The sequence below is a fragment of the Elephas maximus genome, chromosome 24, assembly GCF_024166365.1.
Source record: "Elephas maximus indicus isolate mEleMax1 chromosome 24, mEleMax1 primary haplotype, whole genome shotgun sequence".
Classification (NCBI taxonomy): Eukaryota; Metazoa; Chordata; class Mammalia; order Proboscidea; family Elephantidae; genus Elephas; species Elephas maximus.
The window spans coordinates 46504906-46519436 of NC_064842.1; the positions used below are offsets into that span (position 1 = coordinate 46504906).

The 14531-nt window shown below is 40.4% G+C and overlaps 1 protein-coding gene across 1 annotated transcript in view; it reads left to right on the forward strand.

The window, feature by feature from the left end:
- LAMC1 (laminin subunit gamma 1) overlaps positions 1–14531 on the forward strand; it is a 128603-nt gene that overhangs the window by 98199 nt on the left and 15873 nt on the right. The window contains exons 12-19 of the mRNA XM_049868088.1: positions 2175–2396; positions 2518–2706; positions 6570–6815; positions 7503–7656; positions 8944–9086; positions 10305–10483; positions 12057–12213; positions 14112–14317. Coding sequence (XP_049724045.1) covers positions 2175–2396; positions 2518–2706; positions 6570–6815; positions 7503–7656; positions 8944–9086; positions 10305–10483; positions 12057–12213; positions 14112–14317 — 1496 coding nt within the window. The remainder of the gene's footprint in view (positions 1–2174; positions 2397–2517; positions 2707–6569; positions 6816–7502; positions 7657–8943; positions 9087–10304; positions 10484–12056; positions 12214–14111; positions 14318–14531) is intronic.

Genomic DNA, 14531 nt, shown 5'->3' on the forward strand with positions numbered 1-14531 from the left:
TGATCTCAAAGAAGTGCGTATAAACTACTTCATTATCATGAATTACGTGTTAAAAAAAATGCAGTTTTTTAAAGTTACTTTCTAGGACCTGGAGAAAATTTGCTTAATTCCATAAATATTATCTTTTATAAGTAGTAAGACTATTGAGATTACATTGTACGTAACTGGATTCTTCTAAAAACCCTCAGAATAATTATCATTCAAATTGCCTAACCATTTCTTTTCACTTACTGCAATGAATTATCAAGCCCTTTTAGTTATTGGCTAAATTATAACAAATTATAAATAATTGGTTGAACATTTGTTATTATTTTAGTTGAACAAGACTATTTTAAGTATCCCTTTTAAGGCTCTTTGCTTTTTTCCTATAATAATTTTAAATGAGAGCCTTTTTCTTTAGAAAGGTGTAGCTGTTTGAGGGAGGTGGAGTCTGATGTTGGTGTGCTATTGGGAGTGCTATCAGTAGCTTGGGTGTGTTGGTTTTTCAGATGCTTGCGTGAACATCCAGATGAAAATGTCTTGTAAGTAGTTAGAAATACGGATCTGGAGTTTAGGAAAAAGTTAGGACTGAAGACTTAGAATTGGAAGGTGGTCAACATAAGGGCAATAATTTTTAAACTTGGAAATATGACAAAAAATATAGAAAGAGAAAAGAGGATTGAATCCTGGAAACAGTTATTTAAGGGCCATGCCCTTGGACCTAAGGGAGAAAAAGAATTTTAAAGCAGGAGAAACAACAAACAGATTTAGAAAAAAGCACCATTGGATTTTGAATTGGGTGGGAGTCATTGGTGATTTTTTTTAAGTGTTGAGACTGAAGTTAGATTGCAGTGCTTTAAGAAGTAATTTGAAGGTGAAGAAATAAAGGCTATTCTTTTTGAAGTCTGGCTGTAAGGGAAGGAAAATAGATGGACTGTCATTTGGGAATAGGAACAAGATTGAAGAAAAAGTATTTCTAGACTGGGAAGACTTAGACTTAATAGGGCTGGAAGCTCGTTAACCAGTGAAGACGTATCTGATGATTTTACTGGGCGAAAAAAGTAAACATATTAAAAGTCAACTAAGTTTAAGGTAATGATAGAAGAGATGTCCTTCAGCCTTAGGTGGTCGGTTTCCAATTGAATTACATAAACAGCAAGTGATATTTCATAACATGGGGAAATACACTTTAACTGTAAAACCACAAGAGACTAGAGTGGAATGATTGATTTAAAAGGAATTGTAATGATGTTTTCAAGGATTTCTTTCTATAGCCTATTCCTGCTAATGCTATCAAGTGCACCACTGGGTGGGATGAACCATTGGTGGGAGCCATATAAGGCTTCCTCTATTTTTATTTTCTTACAGAAATGGAAAAGCATTATGACATTTGATATAATAGCTTTGAAATAATTGCATAGTTGTCAGAAGTAATCCTGGGTATTAGAACTTGTTTACTCGTTTTGGAGTCCCTGAGTGGCGCAAACGGTTAATGTGCTCGGCTGGTAACCAGAAAGGTTGGAGGTTTGAGTCTACCTAGAGGCACCTCAGAAGAAAGGCCTGGAGACCTACTTCTGAAAAATCAGCCATTGTAAACCCTATGGAGCACAGCTCTAATCTGACACACATGGCGTCACCATGAGTCCGAATTGACTTGATGGCAACTGGTTTACTGATTTTTACATGTTTTTGTTGTTTAATGCAGGGCAAAAACATATAACCTATTACTTGTTGACAGGTGTTTTCCTGCCTTTGTTATCCTTGAACTCTACGGTCAATGCCTGCTTTTGTGGCAAAAGAACAAAAACACATTTTAGTGGTCACAGGCTTAAACTCTTCTGTTTCCCCCTCACTCTTGCTTGTATCTCTTCTTGCCCCAAGTGAGTGTCTAGTGCGTTTTATTTTTCACATTGGTGACTGGAAGAACTGTAGAGGCTAGCAAATTCAGGTGTGTATATGTGTTTCTGTTTAAAAATATAAGTTTGCTCTGTCATCACTTCAGATATGTAGCACCGTGTACCACGTAATTGTTCTAAATGCTGTTTTCTAATTTTCTTTCTCAATGGATGAGTTAAACTACTGGCTGGTTTCCCCTGGCATTTTGGATCTGGTTCCTACTTAGTTTTACTGTCTTTTCATGAACTTTTGGAAAACAGAAGCCAACTTGGTGATTCTCTTTTCTACACCATACACAGGTGCTGGGTATTTGGATGATGTCACCTTGGCAAGTGCTCGTCCTGGGTCTGGGGTCCCTGCACCGTGGGTGGAGTCCTGCACCTGCCCTGTGGGATATGGAGGGCAGTTCTGTGAGATGTGCCTCTCAGGCTACAGAAGAGAAACACCAAGTCTTGGACCATACAGTCCCTGTGTGCTTTGTACCTGCAATGGACACAGTGAGACCTGTGACCCAGAGACAGGTAAGAAGATGATCTTTGGCAGCTACTGGAGCCCAGTTGTCTTTAGTAGGTGGGAAGGAAATGGTAACTGTCTTATTTACTCATGCTCTTGCCTGTTTTTTCACCCTCGCTCTCCAAATAGGCGTCTGCAGCTGCAGAGACAACACAGCTGGCCCCCACTGTGAAAAGTGTGGTGATGGGTACTATGGAGATTCGACCATGGGCACCTCCTCTGATTGCCAACCCTGTCCCTGTCCTGGAGGCTCAAGCTGTGCTGTTGTCCCCAAGACAAAGGAGGTGGTATGCACTAATTGTCCTACTGGCACCACTGGTAAGTCTTCAGTCTTCATCAGCTTCCAGTGTTCATCCTATAAAAATACCTTGGGAAGAGGACGTTTGTTTAGACATTTTGTTTGGTTCAGTGATTATGGTTTTTCTGGTAGGCAGAAGTTTTGTAGGAAACAGGTTTGCTGTAGATTCATAAAATTCAGATCAGATGGCTAGTTGACTAGTAATAGCTCACTTTTATCGAAATTTATTAAAGGTCAGGTACTGTTCTAAGCCCTTGACACGTTCTGCCTCATTAATCCTTCCAACCTTTCAAGGTAGGTACTGCCATCGTTCCCATGTTACAGCAAAGAAAACTGAGGCACAGGGACATTAAGTTATAAGCCCAAGGCTGCGTGGCTCCTCATTGGTTGAGCTGGAATTTCAACCCAGGCAGTCTAGCTCCGAGGGTGATGTGTTTGATCACTACAGTATACTCTCTCTCATCAGGTGAGAACCACAATCTGATTTTTAGTTTGTAGGCCTGTCCTGGGATTCTTGATATAAAGTTGTAATTTTTTTAAATTAATTTCTTCTTTAAATAGTGCTTTCAGTATATCAGATCGCATCACATTTAATGTGAAAATATATTCTTTTTTTTTTTTTTAAAGCTTTGGTTAGGCCTCTGATCCCATTCTATGTGTTTCTTTCTTTTTGAAAAGAACGTAAAACTAGATCTTACCTCGCAACTCAGAGAACTGCCTTGGCTGACTAAGTGAAGAGACAGAGGTTGCCTAATGGACCTTCTTCTTTTGACTTAGTCTTCATGTCAGTGGAGAGGTTCTGGCCATGCTTCTGATGCAGCCTTTTAATGCCATTACAGACTTCTTGTTCAAAAGATACTGCTACAGAACATGAATATAAGTAAAGATAATCACCCAGCCGATACTCTTTATTGCTTGCATCTCATCAAAACATTTTTTAATCATTAGGAAACATCAAAACATCCCCTCTTCCTTCTACTACACCACCAGCCCCATACCAAGCACAAGGGAATTGGGACAATCATTTGCTTAAGGTAGTACAGTGGAAATTACTATAGAATTACATGTTCGACTTTCTTGCTTTCTTTTAAACAGTGGCCCCACAGAGTTGCAGAGACTTCTCCAGCCTCATTCCCCACTACCCATCCTTGTACCCACTCCCTCTGCTCCAGCGCTCCTGGGCTTCTGCCCTCAGATGCGCGAAGCTCTTTGACTCTGGACCTGCCCATAAGCTGTATTCTTTCTTTAGAGTGTTTTACGCCTCTTTCTCTTGCCCAGATATCAGTTTTTTTTTCCCCCCTCAACTCCTGTCTGTCTTATGGGCTGGGATGAGACATCACTTTCTCAGAAGGGCTTTCCCTGGTGAAATCTCACAACTCCCTCAGATTATCAGGGCCCTTTACCCTGTGGCCATAGCATATACTGAGTATTCCTCCTTGCAGTATCTACTCTTAGAAATAGTTAATATAATAATTTAAAAAATGTTTATTTTGTCGTTCCTGTTGTTGAGAATATATACAGCAAAACATACACCAATTCAATAGTTACTGCATGTACAATTTATTGACATTGATTACACTCTGCATTGTATGGCCATTCTCACTGTCCTTTTCTGAGTTGTTCCTCCCACGTTAGCATAAACTCACTGCCCCCTAAGTTTCCTGTCTTTCGAGTTGCTGTTGTCAATTTGATCCCATATAGATATTTCTTAAAAGGGTACAATGGTCAAGGTAGATAGTTTTTACTAGTTAAGCTAAATTGTTTGGTTTTAAGATTACTTTAGAGGGTATTTTTGGTTTAAGGTTTAAAGATCATCTCAGGGCAACTGTTTCAGGGGTTCATCTAGCCTCCATGTTCCAGAAAGTCAGTAATGACATTTTGATCAAAGATTCTGTGGAAGAATCCTGATCAAAAGGGGGAAGATATAGAATTGAACCGCAAATTCCCATGGACCCCAGACTTTCTGGATGGAGTATATAATATAGGAGATCCTTGAAAATGTTATAAATACGTTAGTCACTAGACAGATGTCTCTCACACAAGATATATGAAATATATTTGTTTTGTAAGTTATTACCTGCCTTGAAGGGAGTGGTGTGTAGCAGTTCTTGAGGATGTGTTAGTTATGATGTAGAGGTCTGTACGAAAAACAGCATAGACCCAGTTTTAAAAATAGTAATAACAATGCCATCACTCTTTAACCCTGTGTCTTTGTTTTCATAACACTTTTTAACAACCCAACATTTTTACTGGTTAAGAGTTCAGCCGCTAACCAAAAAGGTCGGTAGTACGAATCCATCAGTTGCTCCTTGGAAACCCTGTGGGACAGGTCTGTCCTGTCCTAGAGGATTACCCTGAGTTGCAGTTGACTCAGTGGCAATGGGTTTGGTTTGACATTTATTCGTTTATTGTCTGTCTCCTCCTCAGACCGCAAACCTCCACCCCCCAGTGAGAGCTCCATCAGAGCAGGGACTGTGTCTGTTTTATTCAGTTTTGAATCCCTAACATCCAGAACAGTGCTTGGGGAAGATATTTGTTAAAGTCTTCCTCATTTAGAAGACTGTAAAAAAATATGAATAGCTGCTAATAGTCACCCAAATCCTCATGGTATACTTTCACATGTAATTTATCTTTAAAACAATCTTTTGAGGTAAAATAATACCAATAATTAATATTATTTTTTTCAACAAATTTGAGTACCTGACTTTGGGAATACAAAAATATAAAAGAATAGTTCCTACTCTTCAGAGGCTAAAAGTGTGAAGGGAAACACAGATAATTATAGTACACAAGAGTGCTAAAGGAGCAAGAAAGAAGGGTACCTCTCCCAGTGGGGGCAGGGAAGATAGGGAAAACAGGCTAGAAAATATACATAACTTGCCCAAAGTCATATTAGTAGTACAGCCAGGACTTGAACTTAGATCCTAGACCTTAAGACAAAAAGGGTAGCCTAACTGTAGCTGCCAAATGGTATTTCAGAATGAGAGCTTCTCATGGGCTACCATGTAGCTCTGATTCAGGGTTTTCACCAGATTTTAATTTAAGCAAATCCAAGCCAAATCTTTGATTTCCTCCCCTTTTTTCTAACTCCAACCCTGTTCCTTCCCCAATCTTTACTCATCTCAGTAAGTATACTGCCATCTATCTAGTTGCTTAAACTAAAAACTGGGGCTTATTCTTGATTCTTCTTTCTTTCACTCCCCAGAAGCAATCAGTCAGCAAGTCTTACCTGATTTGATCCCAAATCTGATGACTTTTCACCACCTCCACTGCTACCACCCCAGTCCAAACCACTGTCATCTCTCACCTGGGAATAGCCTCCTGACTGGTCCCTCTGCTTCAGTCTGCTCCCCTACAATCCATTCTCCTCATAGCAGCCAGCATAATCCTTTTAAATTTTAAACATGGTCCACTCACTTCTAATATTTTCCAGTTGCTTCTCATTGTACTTAAATTTAAATCCAAATTCCTTACCGTGACCTACATGATTCTAGATGAGTTGCCTCTTACTGCGTCCACAATCTTCCGTAAAGATGGCAGCCTTAGAAAACCCTACGCGGCAGTTCTAAACTCTGTCCTGTAGGGCCGCTGTGAGTCAGGGTCAATTTGTCACCAATGGGTTTGGTTTTCTTGATTAGGCAGACTAGGTACTGTCTTCCTAATAAGGAAATGGAGACTTGGAGAGGTCAGAGACATATCTAAAGGTTACTTCTCACACTGATCCATGGCAGTGGCCAGGTCCTCTGCCCTCTGAGACTGGTGCCACGTCCACTGCACCGCATCCCCTTGCACCTGATAGTTGGACTAGACTGTTTGTAACCAGTGGCGATTTAGCACCAGAAATGTCTGAGCTCTTTCGTAACACAGATTGTCTCTCTCCCAGGTAAAAGATGTGAGCTCTGCGATGATGGCTACTTCGGAGACCCTCTGGGTAGAAATGGCCCCGTGCGGCTTTGTCGCCTGTGCCAGTGTAATGACAACATTGATCCCAACGCAGTTGGAAATTGCGATCGCTTGACGGGAGAATGCCTGAAATGCATCTATAACACTGCTGGCTTCTATTGTGACCGGTGCAAAGATGGGTTTTTTGGAAATCCCCTGGCTCCCAGTCCAGCAGACAAATGCAAAGGTAATTAGCCACCGGTCAGACTCTTGTCACACTTGCACATTTTTCTTGAGCATTCATTGTGTGGGCTCTAAAAATTGTGATTCACTATCTAATAGAAATATAGTGTGAACCACTTACACAATTTAAAGTTTTCTAGCAGCCACATTAAAAGAGTAAAAAGAAACAAATTGATTTTAATAGCGTATTTAATCAGATATATTCAACTTATTATTTCAACAAGTAATCAATATAAAATTTATTAATGAGATTTTTTTATACTAAATCTTCAAAACCAGCATGTCGTGTTTTTATGCAAATAACGCATGCCTTCTAAGTTTGTGTGCTAGCTGCACCCTTTGCCCGCAAAGTATTTTCATATGTGTTGCTATTCCAATTTTTTACATGTTGCTGTAAAAAAAAAAAAAAAAAATTAGTGTTGTGTACTTATGAAAATACTTTGCTAGGGGAGGGTGCAGTTGGCAAGCAGGTGTAGAAGGCATGTGTTATTTGTGTAAAGATATGTTATTTCACGTGTGCAATACCTCTCAATTCGGACTGGCCATATTATGGCTAGTGCTCAATAGCTATACGTGGTAACTGGCTCCCATAGTAGACAGTGCAGGTCTTAAAGAATCTGTTTTTAGTGTTTATGTTTTAGTGTTTCTGTCAAGTAATTGCGTCTTTTTCTGCTCTGCCTGCCTGCCCTAGCCTGTGCTTGCAACCCGTATGGTACCGTGAGGCAGCAGAGCAGCTGTAACCCTGTGACTGGGCAGTGCGAATGTCTGCCTCATGTGACAGGCAGGGACTGTGGCGCTTGTGAGCCTGGATTCTATAACCTGCAGAGCGGGCAAGGCTGCAAGAGGTGAGATGTCGGGTGCCATTGCTGGAAATTGCCGTTGCTTTTTTTTTGTTGTCAGAAATGAATTTTTGCAAGTTGTAGTCAGAATTGATTTGATGGCAATGGGTAAGGTAAGGTATATTGTAGTTGTTTCACTTTGTTCAAGTAGTATTTGAGTGCCTTATATAGGGAAGACACCCTTTAGAGGTAATAGTGGAGAGTTGTAATTAAGTGAATAGAGGAGAAGAGGGAAGCCCAGTGGTCCCAGCTGTGTCAGAATCACCTGAAGAACATTAAAAAAAATACAAACTACAATGTCCTCTAGAAGGTGCTTAGAATCACTCTCCAGGGGTGCAACTTGGAAATTCCTAGTTTCAAATGCTCTTGCCCTGGTGGAAGATAATTTGGCATTTCCTCAAAAAGTTGAACAGAGACTTTCCACATGACCCAGCAGTTCCCTCCTAGGTGTATACTCAGTGGAATTGCAAGCAGGCCCTCAAATGAATACTTGCACACCGAGTGTTCATTCCAACATTATTCGCCATAGCCAAGAAGTGTGAACAACTCAAGTGTGCATCAGCCCCTGAATAGATAAATAAAATGTGGTGTATATGTACCATGAAATATTATTCAGCCATAAAAAGGAATGAAATTGTAATACATACTGCAGCATCTATGAACCTTAGAAACATTATGCTTAGTGAGATTAAAAAAAAAAAAGCTAGACACAAAAAGACAAAAATAGTCTGATTTCATTTATACGGAATATCCAGAAGAGACAAATACATAGAGACCAAAGTGGATTAGTGGTTACCAGGGTCTGGCAGGAGGAGGGAATGGGGAATTACTGCCTAAAGGTACAGAGTTTCTGTTTGGGGTGATGAAGAACTTGGAAATAGACGGGATGATGTTTGCACCACATTGTGAATGTAATTAATGCCACTGAATTGTATACTTAAAAATGGTTAAGATGGCAAATTTTGTGTCTATTTTACCACAATTAAAAAACAAGTTCTTGGTCAGTTCCAATTCAGTGCCAGGTTGGAGAGCCGCTGGTAGCATTTTAGTGATCCTTTTAGTAATGTTCATGTGGTTAGAAAAAGAAGTTTGAACAGAATTCAGGAAAATTGCTTGAACCTCAGGGGCTTAATGACCATGAACATTCTGTCCTAATCGCCTTTAACATTCTGTCTTCTAACGCGAATTATATCAGTGTTATTCTGGTGGGGGTGGGGGTTTGGGGGGGGTGGAATAAAGTTTTCCTAAAGTCTGCTTTTCTCCCCTGAGAAATGTCGTTGTGTTCGTTTTCAGGTGTGACTGCCATGCTTTGGGTTCCACCAATGGCCAGTGTGACATCCATAATGGCCAGTGTGAGTGCCAGCCAGGTATCACCGGTCAACGCTGTGAGCGGTGTGAGGTCAACCACTTTGGATTTGGACGTGAAGGCTGCAAACGTAAGGGGTGTTGGTGGCATATAACTCGACCAAAAAAACCAAACCAAATCTGTTGCCTTCGAGTCAGCTCCGACTCATAGCGACCCCATAGGACAGGGTAGAACTGCCCCATAGGGTTTCCAAGGCTGTAATCTTAAGGAAGCGGGCTGCCACATCTCTCTCCAGAGAAGCTGCTGGTGGGTTGGAGCTGTCAACCTTTCGATTAGCAGCCAAGTACTTAACTACTCCTCCACCAGGGCTCCTGTAGAAGTTTCGGTCTACCCTAATTCCAGTTAGAACCATAACTCCAGAAAGGGCCTTGACAGCCTCAGTGTAGCCACACACCGAAATCATCAGAGATGCTGCTTTATTAGATGAATGTTATCTTTTTCTAAAAACCTAGGGCTTGAGGGCTCCTCTGGTTTCTTTGCAACCACCTTATTTATGTTTTCTTTAATAGCATTTCTAATTCTTACCTTTTTTCAATCTTTTATTTTTCCAAAGAAAAGTCTCCCTTTGATTACTGAGCTCTCCACCATGCTTAATGAAACCTTCTTAACTGATCACGTTCTTCGTGCAGATAGTGAAACAGTGAAGGATGTTCTGTTCACAGTGAGTTTGTTGACTTACTGGCTGCAGTTGCTTCCCGCCCTTGGGGCCCTTTTGGTACCATTACATATAAACATCTGCTTCTCCTTGGCATAAACACTTGCCTGGAATTAGGCCTCAGAACATTTTGGTTTTTACTTTCCAAATTTCTTCATTTCTCCTGTGGAATGTCGCATAAGTCATTGACTCAGTTCAGAGAACAAAGTGAGTAAACAAACTAAAAAAATAATGCAAAATAAGCACTAGTTTTTGGGTTCGCTCCTTAGTGAGAGAAATACTAAACAGTAGAGAGATGAGGATAGAAGCGGATTCTTGAAGTGTGTGAAAAGAGCACAGATTAGTTGAATAGAGTAATTCTGTAATTAGAAAAGAACACGAAATGTGCCCCAAAGGATGTACATTTTACTTTACAACTTACGGCTTGCTTTTGCCTTAAAAATATGTCTTCTCTGTTAAGCAGATTTAACCATTTAAATTCTTATAAATAGGTCTGTTTTTCAAAGAGTGTCTATTTATTGATAGTACAGTCAGCTTTGATATCAATCTGAGTTCAGGGAAAAAAAAATGACTTCAGAAAAAGAAGTGCCCTTTCTTTTTCTTATTATGTGTTCTTTTCCTTCTGCTCTGTAGCCTGTGACTGTCACCCTGAGGGGTCTCTTTCACTGCAGTGCAAAGATGATGGTCGCTGTGAATGCAAAGAAGGCTTTGTGGGAAATCGCTGTGACCAGTGTGAAGAGAACTATTTCTACAATCGGTCTTGGCCTGGCTGCCAGGAATGTCCGGCCTGTTACCGGCTGGTAAAGGATAAGGTAAGCTTTCCACAGTGCGTTCATTCGTTCAGCACACATTGAGCACTTCCTGTGTGCTAGGCTCTGGAGAGGAAATGATGAACAAGACAAACATGGACCTGTTCTCAAAGACATACCTTTCAGTTTGGAGACAAGTAATAAAAACTAAATACACAAAAGAAACACTGAGTTAAGTGTCGTAAAGGATACAAACAGAATAACTGGAGGGGACTAGTTTACATAGGAATCTCTAGGGAAATGCATTTAAGGTGAGATCTTAAGGATAGTAAGGAGCAAGCCAAATGAGAAGCAATGGGTAGGTAAAAGGCCGCGAAGCTGGAGGGTGGTTGGAATGTGCTGAATGAGGGAAGAAGTGGTTCATGATAAGACAGGGGAGGTTGGTGGGGCCATGTAGGACCATGTTGGTCACAGTAAGGAAGTTAGAGTTTTGTTGCAAATCCAATGGGAATTCACCCAAGAGTTTTAAGCTAAGAAACCCAGTTTCTATTTTAAAAAGTGCACTCTAACTGCTATGTGAAGAATGGTGATTAGAAGTGGGGCAGTATGGAAGCCTAGGTTAGATTGGATATGTGTGTTTGGGGGGGCAGCGGTCTCTGTGGGCAAGCATAGGGAAAGAGAAGAATGGGTCTTGGGTTTTTGGCTTAAGGTAGATGAAGGGGTTATTTATTGAAATGGGAGTGACTTACAGACTTAAGGAAAAAAATCAAGAGCATGATATTGGATGTGAAGTTTAAGATACCTGTCAGAGGGCCAAATGGAGATATCAGGGAAGTAGTCTAAAACTCAGAGAGAGGTTGTCATGGATTGAATTGTGTCCCCCCAACATAACTGTCAACTTAGCTGGGCCATGATTCTCCGTATTGTATGACTGTCCACCATTTTATGTGATTGTCCACCGTTTTATGTGATTTTCCTGTATATTGTAAATCTTATCACTATGATGTAATAAGATGGATTAGCAGCAGTTATATAGATAAGGTCTACAAGATGAGGTAGTGCCTTAAGCTAGTCTCTTTCGAGATGTAAAAGAGATGAGCAGAGAGACATGGGGACCTCATACCACGAAGAAAGCAGTGGTGGGAGCAGAGCGTGTCCTTTGGACCTGAGGTTCCTGTGGTGAGATGCTCCCAGGCCAAGGGAAGCACTGATGACAAGGATCTTCTTTGAGAGCTGACAGAGAAAGCCTTCCCCTGGAGCTGACGGCCTGGATTTGGACTTGTAGCCTACTAGACTGTGAGAGAATAAACTTTGCTTTGTTAAAGCCTTCCACTTGTGGTATTTCTGTTATAGGAGCACAAGATGACTAAGACAGAGGTTGAGGCTGGAGAATCAGCAGTGTGTCGTGTTTAAAGTCAAAGGAATGGTCCTGACCATTTTTCTTTGGAAGCCAGAGAAATAAAGGAAAAGCTACCCATGCTATCTTTTTAAAAGTAGACACAGCTGGAAAAAATAAAAAACATAGACATATCTGGAGTGTATAGATGTACATACTCAAAGAGTGCCTGTGCTGTCCCTGCAGGGATGCAGCCCAGAGTGCCATACTTAATCCCTTTTCTTCCTTCATTATGATTAGGTTGCTGATCACCGAGTGAAACTCCAGGAATTAGAGCGTCTCATAGCAGACCTTGGAACTGGGGATGAAGTGGTGACAGATCAAGCCTTTGAGGATAGACTAAAGGAAGCAGAGAGAGAGGTGATGGACCTTCTTCGTGAGGCCCAGGATGTGAAAGGTACACATGATTGAACACTGGGTAACTTCTGTGACACCAACAAGTATTTAGATGTGATTTGTAATTCAAGGTTAATTAGTATGGTTTTATAAAATTCTTTCTCAATTTTTAAACTTATTTGTAGAATATGAATAATTTTATTGTTTTTTTAAACTCTCTCTATATATAGAGTTTAAAAAAACCTGTCAGCTTAATGTAGGCATAAGATAATTTTCCAACACATTAATAACTCTTAGATGTTTAAATTCCAAGCATTTTATAAATCTATCCCATTACAAGAGAGGTTCCTGGGTGGGTGGTGGAAATAGTTTGCACTTGACCCTTAACCTAAAAGTTAGCAGTTCAAATCTACTCAGTAGCACCACAGAAAAAAGGCCTGGCAATCTGCTTCTGTAAAGATTACAGCCAAGAAAACCCTGTGGAGCAGTTCTATTCTGTAACACATGGAGTCATCTGGTGAGAATTGACTAAAAGTCAATAAAGGTACACATTTTTAGTATACTATTTTGAAGTAGAAAATTTGAACTTTGATTTTCTGTCATTCTAATGAGTTCTCAATGTATTTTATGCAGTGCTTTATTTCCTTAGAAAGAACTCTTATAAGGAAAAATTATGGTCTTCAGGTGCTGAGCATTAGGAATGTAAAAATTAAGAATTAGCGTCCACCTAGAAAATTTCCTGTCTGATTAGCAAGCCAGATGTGTAGTTGAAACTTGTGTTTATTTCACAGATTTGAAAGGAAATTATATGGTGCAGTTAGATAGGTTTTGCAAGTAGACAGAATTGGAAGTGATCCGACTAGTTATGTTATCTATTCTCTTTTCAGATATTATTGTTTCTTTAAAGAACTGGTTAGAGACATGAATATCTGCTATATTTTTGAAGGGTTAAAGGGAAGGGGTTTCTGTAACCTCACTGGCAACTTATGCCTCCTCAATCTAAATTTTTTTCCTATGGTTTGAAATTGTTTTTACTTTCCGTATTTTCTTTAACATATTTAGAGTATCCAAGAATTGTTTAAATAATCCTCAAAGCGAGGCTACTGTACTCGATGGCCGTGCTTCCAAGTTGCTGTCTTCCAGACCTGCGTTCGTCTTTGTTGCTTTTAGCTTTTTACATTCCTTGGAGAATTTAGACCCCAACAGTGAGCATCATAGCGAAATAGGAACCTGGTCAGTTTTCAATAGGACACTTACGGTTCTTGTGTGTTAGCATAACCTCATGACAGGTGACAGTTTTCATGATGACAGGTTTACATTTACCTTTCGCTTTGTTAGGAACCAGGTATGAGGTGTAAGGTGAATGGGCATAATCATTCAAGAACAATGTGAAGAGCTATTCGGAAAGCAGAGACCAATTTGAAAGACATCACATGGAGATGCCAGGGGTTGGGGCAGAATTCTGTCATTCAGTTTAAAATACAAATGAGTGTAATCTGCCACACTTTAACATCTATTTTCAATGTGGTTTTTTCCTAGTTTTGAAAAATGTCCAACACTCAGGACTGGCAGTGCTTTTAACAACATTGTCTTTTTATCGTTAAGTCTGGCATGTGCTTAAATATCAAAATCGATCTTTCCTTTAACAAATATTCCTTGGGTGTCTTCTCTTTGTCAGTCACTGTGTAAGACTGGGGCTATAGTGGCAAGTGAGAAAGAGGAGCTTGTGGTCAAGCGGGACAGGCAGGCACATGCTTGTCGCAGTGAAGGTATATCCTGGGATGGTGGAATTGATCAGCTCTGCTGATGGCTGAGGGAACACTTAGCAGAAGGAACTATGTTTGGAAGAGTAAAGATAAGTAGTATCCCCTGGTATAAGCAGCTGGCTCAGAATTTATGTGAAATAATGTGTAACCCCTTCAGATAATTTGTGGTCTTTTTTCTGCCTTGCCATTGCAGATGTAGACCAAAATTTGATGGATCGCCTCCAGAGAGTGAATAACACTCTGTCCAGCCAGATTAGCCGTTTACAGAATATCCGGAATAGCATCGAAGAGACTGGGAATTTGGCTGAACAAGCACGTACCCGGGTGGAGAGCACAGAGCGACTGATTGAAATTGCGACCAGGGAACTTGAGAAAGCCAAAGTCGCTGTTGCCAATGTGGTGAGTAACTGGGAAGGTCTGAGGCGGGGGCCGGGGGGGTCCTGTGACAGTTTAGAGCAAGTCTGTTACTGGCAGTAGGGTGCTCCTTCAGCTAAATTGATTCTTTGCTTCTTTCTATTTGTCTCTAAACATGAAGCAAGAAAGCCACATTGTTCATAGCTGTGAGGAATAGTTATCACAAACTAGATAATAACAAAAGGCTATCTGGCTTCTT